We start from the raw sequence: 8,033 nt of genomic DNA on the forward strand, positions 1-8,033 counted from the left end.
AGGTTATCGAAATATAATTTAAAATGGCCACATTACATTGAATTTGATGCAATATATTAGCAAAAGTACAGGAAAAATAAATAATACTTTTTTAAAAATAATGCAATGAAATTATTTAGGGGGGCTAAAGACATTTTTAGGGAGGCTGAAGCCTCCCTAAAATAGGCCTAATGACGCCCATGGTCACGGACACAAGCAAAATTATCGGACGCTGGCCGGTACAGCTATGGCATAACCAAATTATAAAAAGTAACCAGTATTCTAATTCATGACTCAGGTTTTTCAAGGCACCCGGTCTTCCGTAAGTGTTATTTGAATTGTTGCTGCAAGCCATCGTTCTGGAAAGTTACCTTCCCAATCGCCAAATATGGGAGGAGATCATTGACGCTATGGACCAGCTTTGAGGGATTTCTGGTCCACCACCTGGTGTCTCAGGACCGCGAAGCAATGCACCATTCACACCGTGTTTAGTGGAGATGGGCGCTGCTGACCTTGCCTCGGGACATTCTGAGTCAGTGGGATGAATACTTGAAAGACCTTCTCAATTCCACGCCACGCCTACTGTCAGTACAAATCATGTTGTGTTCCATGAAGTTATTTCGAATAATGTAATGTATGTAAGAATAAACAAATAAATCTAAGTATATGTTTATAATTTAGAAAATTATATGATATGTGAAAAGTCCCGACTTCCCACCTTCCTCGATTACAGCAAGTCAACTAATATAAAATTAACATCATTGTTAGATTGTATGTGTCAATGTGTACATATAAAACAAAGATTCAAATGCTTCCACGAGTGTAGCCGTCTTAAAATTGTCGTTGATTTGTAACACCGATTATACTACGCACGTTGCTGACCGTAAAAAAATAGACGCATAAAAGAGTTTTTGGATGTTTTGTTTTGCGGGCCTTTTTACCGTCTGCTTGTTTCTCTACGAACACTTGTAAAAACGGAGCTGTTTCCTTTACCCACAATGCTTGTCGTGTCCTCCGTCCTTCCGACTTCCGCCTCACCAGTCTGCTAATGTGAGTGAGTTATTCTGCATAAGAAAATTCAACAATCTATTACCATCCTGCGTTTAAAACACAAAAAATGTCCATACTTACATTATAAACGTGTACACAAGTATCGTACTACTTTACAGAGTTGGTTTTGGTTACGTAGAATTGATGTGAAAAGAGCATTGAAAGCAATGAGTTCTAGCTGTGGATTGACCGAATGCTTGTGCGCTGTGTATTAGTTGGCTGTGGTGGTGTTGTATGTTTCTTGCCCATAAACGTTTATTTTTGTTTCTAAAGTAACTACTGTACGTAGTTTGTTTTTTTTAATGGCAGTAGTCTTCGGCGTCTTGAATCGAGCATCCCTTGCCGCCTCTACATATGAATACAGATGCTCAGCAAACGTGCCAACTTGATTTTTAAGTTTTTATGTAATGATCTATAGATGGCCCCAACCAAGAAAGGTGAAAAGAAGAAAGGACGTTCGGCCATCAACGAGGTGGTGACCAGAGAGTACACCATCAACGTCCACAAGCGTATCCATGGGGTGTGAGTGTAACATTTGAAAACACTAACTCCAGACATTGTTTGCATAAATACGTACTACAAATATGATCAAGCGTAAAACAATACTCTAGTTTTTTTCAGAGTGGTATTTTTTAAGCAGTTGGTGTAATTGTCTTTTTTCAGGGGTTTCAAAAAGAGGGCTCCCCGTGCCATCAAAGAAATCCGCAAGTTTGCAGTGAAAGAGATGGGTACCCCTGATGTCCGCATTGACACTCGCCTCAACAAGGCAGTGTGGAGCAAGGGGGTCAGGTAAGACATTTTGAGTGTTTAGCCAGGGGCCTAAAGTTTCTGATTGTTTCCACAAAACATAATTCAATGAGTAGAGAATAACTTGTGAACCAGGGAGACAGCGCAGTTGCTTATTTGGCGTGTGAGTGTCGTTGTCTTCTTTCCAGTTTAAAAAAAAATGGGGGAATTTTCACATCATGTAAAATCCTTTATGGGAATTGTTTACAGCATCGAACCCACTGGCCATAGTTCAAGTGGAACACAATTGATAGATAAGATAAGAAACCTTTATTAGTCTAAAATGGAGAAATTCCCAATTCACAGCAGCAAAGTTATGAAAGAAAGAAGTAGAAGAACAAAATGCTGGAAGGACAGCCACTCTCGCGGCGCCAGCTTGAAGTCAAAATAACAAAATAATACAACACATTAGACACAAACAGTCGTGTAATCTTAACCATCATTTGTTTGTGCAGGAACGTTCCATACAGAATACGCGTTCGACTGTCCAGGAAACGTAACGAGGATGAGGATTCCCCCAACAAACTGTACACCCTGGTCACATACGTTCCAGTTACAACATGCAAAGGTGAGGAGGCTGTTTGCTCATGCATCCGTAGCTCGACTTAACGCTTGGTCTGACCCCAGCGCTCTTCATCTCTCCTACAGGTCTGCAGACAGTCAATGTCGATGAAAACTAAATATGCCTGTGGAATAAACCTCAATAAAAAGAGTTCTCGTTTGAGCGACATGACCTTGGTTTTCTTTTGCACTCAAATCTGTTCCATGATCTTACTTTCAATAGGTAAATTATTGCTTTACCGTAATAGGTAGTAAATATTGCTACTTTTGTGCAGTCAGAATATCACTGCCAGAACGTTTTTTGGGAATAAATCAATACAGTACAATACATCCTGATTTATATAGCGCTTTCACAACAGCAGCAGATGTAACAAAGCGCTTAACAAAACAGTTAACATGAAAGTAAAATAATAAACACAACACATACCATAAAACACGGACAGTCGTGCAGTCCTAACCACTTTTCCCTCATACGTTTTGTTGTTTAAAGCAGTTTGAGATGAAAGAGGAGAGAATCAAAGTGAGATGAAAGAGGAGAGAATCAAAGTGTCCTTTCACCAGTGGATCAGAGACGTCATGCTCAAAATGTGCACACGTTGGCTACAAGCTAAGTTTCAAAGTCAACAAGAGGCTGTAGCATCCATTGACGAAAAAAAAGATTGGTTCACTTCTCCTGTCCCACGTAAATCCATTTTAATCCTATCAAATCAAGAGGTTCCAGTTGAGTCTGTTTGCATGAGAGGTGTGTTTACTTTAGTGGAGGGGTCTCGTGACCACCTGAGGTTCTGTATCCCAAGCCATAAGTGGGAAACACTTGTACGCTGGACAGACCACAATTGGCATTATTGCTTCAATTTGGGTCGGTCAATATAGGAGGACTCCTATTTAAGCTTATGAAGTCTCAGAAGGAGGTTGGCATTTTCATCAAAAATAATACACTGAGAAAGTTGGAGGTGATTTAAGTTGACATAGCTAATGAGGGCATAATTTGCATTCATCTCAAGCATGTCCTATCAAAATATTCCCCGGCTTGTGTTTCATGTTGGCTCCTCCCCGACGGATCAATGTGGGCTGACCCACAGAGGTAGTCTAGTACTCTTTTGGTTTAAATGTATAGTTTAGAATTTGAACGTGATGCAGTGTATTTTTGGGGTGATTTCAATAGGAATTTTGTTGACTGGATCTGTGATTCCGTTTTAGGCCTTACTCCGGACTGAATGTTGTGGATGATAGTGTAAATTTTCAAGGAGAAATGCCAATTCGGTTTCTGAAGGGCAGCAAATGCTGTGTTCTAAATGGTCAAATTTTGAGCAGTAATAAGTGCACCTCTGTGTCTTTCAACTCATCTGTATTCATGAAGCACTTTAAAACAACCATCGCTGTATACAAATTGCTGTACATGGAGCAAAAATAAGTCGTACAGCAGTGGTGGATTATATTATCACAATTTACCACACTTATTTACAGTCCAAATGAGCTTTTAGATACTTTGGGTTAATTGGACTATCACGGTAAAATTCAAATTCTAACATTTTCAGCAGGACAAAATTGGTTGGTGTCAAAAAACACCCTCAACAGGATAAAGATGTGAATTTAAGAAACTTTCCTCAAGACTTTTTATATGACCAATATCAGTCGGTAGTCTCCGTATTTGTGGATACATTGACCCTAATTAATAATGAACTTGAAATAGATACGATTTCTAGAGGTTTTTGTCAATTTGTTTTTGAGACAATTTGTATGGAGGTGCAAAAGGAAAACAACTCAACCGTTTTGGAACAAGGCTCTGTATGCTGTGTGGAAGGAAAGATGTGAGAGTAGCCAAGAAAACACAAGTTAGAGAGTCTCGCTTTGAAAATTAATTACATTATAATCAAATTCATAATGTTTGAGGTGTTTGAGCATTGAGAATTTTGGTAAATAAATTGGGTCCAAGGAAAGTTGGCAATATTCCACTTGTGGTAACCCAGGACGCTGGATCATTATGTCTTGATATAGAAATGTTTTTAAAAAGTGGGAGACCGAGTTTGAAGCTTTATTTTCAGCAAGACCCATCTGCCCCGAGTGTATGACGGTTATTTGGAATGCAAGTTGCTCAAAAAAACCCAGATGGAATTACTGATTAAGGTTAGGTGAAATCAATATTTAAACTTTGAATTGACAGAAGGGAGGTCTGTGGACAAGCTTAAATTGAAGAAGGCGACTGGATTTGATCATTTGTCCAGTGCATTGCTGAAACGACCTAGTATGTTTCCAGCACTTTGTGAGTTGTTTGTTTTGAACAAGGCCCTGTGCCTAAGAATTGGTATAAATCTACCAGGAAGTCTATTCCAAGGCACATATAGACTGGTGTCTATATCAGTGTTTCTCAATTATTTTCTGTCATGCCCCCCTTAGGAAGAAGAAAACATCTCGTTCCCCACGCACGACTATAATAGTATCATTTGTCTATAAAATTGTTAGAAGTACACCTCTGCATAACACTGGATTCTTATTAACCTATGAAAGAATAAAAAAAGAAAGAAATATGGACCAACTTTCAACAAAGAATAGCTTTATTAACTAACAGAAAAGATTTAAAGGGCATCTGAAATTCAAAAATAAAATTAAATCCTTAATTAAACTGTAAACATTTTTGACTGGCCATGTCAAACCATACGATACTGAAAAATACAATTACATAAAATCAATAAATAATAATGCATTCAAACTGATCACCAACATTAACTCAGGAGCACAATATAAAAAAACCTTTAACCTGCAAAACAAAAAATGTATAAAATAATTTGTGCTGATTTTTTTTTTTTTTAATCAAAGATGATGTCTGGATTAATGGCTACAATGAGCACGTTTTGCAATGCACAGCTTTTCGAAGCAAGGTTTGAAGCAGTACACAGCAACTCTCGGCTCCTGCTCAATGTGTAGCCGGGACCTGTATTTAATTTACTGAAGTAGCAGTCACAAAGCGGCATGATTGTTGGCAATATTCGGCAAGTTTTCGCTGAAAAAACTCAAGCGGCTTATCAGCGTGATTGGAGTGTAATGTCTTGAAGTGACGCCTTAATTTATTTGGCTTCATGCTGTCCGCTACCAACATTTTTAGACACAGTAAGCGCACCTATCGTTTCTCGTCTGCCACGGTAGTCACAGTGAAGCCAAGTGCTACATACGCTTCGTCATACAGTACAGTACTGTATTTCCTTCCTTCGAATGCTCCCTGCGCAAACTCTGCCAATGAGAGCGCCAGTGCCTCTAATGTAGTGGAGGTGCAACTGCACTTTATTCTCGGACAGTAAAAAAAATCAAAATAAAAAAGCATGTTCCCCGAAGTTAAACGCACCCCCCTCGACGGAGCCTCGCCCCCCTCACTATTTGAGAAACACTGCGTTAATGGCACTGAGAAACAACACATCATAATTTAGCCATAAAATATGTAACAGCTGTCAACATGATCAGTTTGGAAGCTACAACAGTAAATTATTAAAAACTCTTCCTGCTGTGGGGCGAATTGGGCTCTATTTATGCTTTATTGTTTATTAGTTTCCGCGGTCTAACAGTAACACCTTATTAAATTAGATGTTACTTTTCCCTCGGTCCCTCCCAATAGTGCTTTTGTCTGTCTTTTTTTTTCCTTTTTAAGTGTACTGCTCGTCTTTTTGGGGCTGCAATTGTGAATTATTGCTGCTGTAACAGTTTAATTTTCCCTCATGAATGGAATCAAGTATCTATCCATCTATCACTATCTCTAAATTGGGGAGGGACAGCTGACAGTCCTCGGTTTGCATGTGACCCCCAACCATGATCTGAGTGACCCATTGATGACAAAAAAATATTTTTGTAATCTCACTTTGTCTGAGCTCGCATTTTTGGAATCCTAAAACATTATTCAATTCGGTCAGAAGATAACATTGTTTAGGCAATGAACTGAAGGCAACTTGGGTGATGGCTTGACCGACGTTTCAGACAAGTATTTGTCTTCAAACAATTAAAAAGTAACATTGGCATATCGTGTCCCCTTGTAAGCATGTCAGTTGAGTAAAAAGCCAGGGGTTGGGTATCCAAATACATAAAAGTCCCCCTGGTAGCGGGCATATAGGCGTCGGATGTCCTTCTTGCTGATTCCTGAGAAGTAACGCTCCACCTTGGTCTTGTTGTAGTGTGCAATGCCAGGAGAAATGGGCGGGTAGGACCCAAGCTGCTCAATGCCCGCTCTCCTCAGAATGTGGGCGGTGTCTTGCTCCAATGTCTCGAGGTGGCCTATGACGTCGTAGTGGATGTCGCACGGCGTGCACAATTCCATGTAGGGTGCCCAGTGGATGATGTGCTGGCCAAACTGCCAGTCCATGGCCTTCCGGCCGTCCTCGTCCCCCAGGTATTGAACAAATTCATCAAAGACTAAACCAGTATCTCTGAGGTGGTGAGAGCTTTTGCGGTATTTGCGGATCAGGGCAGGTCCGATGGTGTACTTGTACCAAGGCTCAGAAGGTTTGTTAAACAGGAACTTGCCCTCAAATGTGGAAATCAGCCGCTCAAATGGATCCCTCACGATGAAAAACTTGAAGTAATTTTTTAATCTGTTGAACACAGCGCACATGACAGGGACAAAATTAAACATTTGACTTCTTGTCGCTACTAACTTGAGGCATTGTTGATGTCCAGCACGTCACACATGGAATCAACACTGCCAATTGCAAGTCTCCTGCCTTCAACCAAATTAGTGTAATAGTACCAACAACACTCTGTGAGTCTGGGAAACACAACAAACAAAAAGTAAAAGTATTAATCATAGGAAAAGAAGAAACTTTGTTAACTGTTGGCTTATGTGGCAACTATGTTGTTGAGGCAAACAAATATTTGTTTAATTTTTTTATACAAACACTCCACACAACCAATCGCTCGACTATTTGTGTGTGGCAATAGTCGGTGTCGAGTTCAGCGAGCATCCTAATCGGCTGTTGTTTTGTTTCAATGTTGCCGCCATAAAGAGCGAACAATACAACATTTATTCATAAGACTTTTTTCCAAGCAGACTGGGGCGGGGAAAAAATATCACGAAACGCATCCCACATCATAGGATACTCTCTCTGGGTAACGTTTGGGAGACATCTGGTCATCTGACCTTTGTGAACTTTGATTGGATGTCTACAATTTGGGTCATATTTTGGCTTGAATATTGGTCTCTGTGTACCATGTAAAAAGTCATCTGTTGTCGTCATTTGTGGAAGGTTTACTGTGACTCACCTGTGTCTAATTTCCTGTGGCGTCAGTGATGAGAGGCGGGGCAGGCCGTTCTTCTCATAGTCATGAACTAGTTTCTCTGGGATCTCCTCTACACTCGAAAATGTTCCTGCCAATGACAGAACAAGTACAAATACAATTCACTTACAATGCTGAGAGATGTGCAGAGCCAGCATGACAAAACTGAGGACTGATTTTGCTCAAATATAGATACTGCAGTGGCGGACCCTCAGGGCCAGCAAGGCCTTCTCTGCTGGCCTAAACATTCTCAGAAAAGTAAATTTACTTGGTTAAGTTTTTAACCAATCATATTTCAGCTAGCTTGTGTTGCCAGGTAAATTAAACTTGCTCGGGGCCTTCAGATTAAACAGAGCAGGCCCCTGTGCGCTGTAAATGAACGGGCACAGTCAGGTTTCAAT

At 40.1% G+C, this 8,033-nt stretch overlaps 2 protein-coding genes across 4 annotated transcripts in view; one reads left to right on the forward strand and one right to left on the reverse strand.

The window, feature by feature from the left end:
• Positions 1–2,545, forward strand: part of rpl31 (ribosomal protein L31) — an 18,018-nt gene extending 15,473 nt beyond the window's left edge. The window contains exons 1-5 of one of the 2 annotated variants that reach the window (XM_019878476.1): positions 926–1,029; positions 1,448–1,551; positions 1,693–1,818; positions 2,271–2,383; positions 2,464–2,545. In XM_019878476.1, coding sequence (XP_019734035.1) covers positions 1,448–1,551; positions 1,693–1,818; positions 2,271–2,383; positions 2,464–2,495 — 375 coding nt within the window. In that variant the 5' untranslated portion in view covers positions 926–1,029 and the 3' untranslated portion in view covers positions 2,496–2,545. Of the gene's footprint in view, positions 1–925; positions 1,030–1,447; positions 1,552–1,692; positions 1,819–2,270; positions 2,384–2,463 lie in introns of those variants that run through there. The other variant, XM_019878477.1, reaches the window with a different exon arrangement.
• A 3,770-nt stretch (positions 2,546–6,315) lies between these two features.
• The window catches only part of LOC109520928 (carbohydrate sulfotransferase 10-like), an 8,875-nt gene continuing 7,157 nt past the window's right edge, over positions 6,316–8,033 (reverse strand). For both annotated transcript variants that reach the window (XM_019878540.1, XM_019878541.1), the window contains exons 5-6: positions 7,618–7,723; positions 6,316–6,950 (exon numbers count right to left, since the gene is read on the reverse strand). In XM_019878540.1, coding sequence (XP_019734099.1) covers positions 6,404–6,950; positions 7,618–7,723 — 653 coding nt within the window. In that variant the 3' untranslated portion in view covers positions 6,316–6,403. The remainder of the gene's footprint in view (positions 6,951–7,617; positions 7,724–8,033) is intronic.

The sequence above is a fragment of the Hippocampus comes genome, unplaced genomic scaffold (genome assembly GCF_001891065.2).
Source record: "Hippocampus comes isolate QL1 unplaced genomic scaffold, H_comes_QL1_v1.1 scaffold345, whole genome shotgun sequence".
NCBI classification, from domain to species: domain Eukaryota; kingdom Metazoa; phylum Chordata; class Actinopteri; order Syngnathiformes; family Syngnathidae; genus Hippocampus; species Hippocampus comes.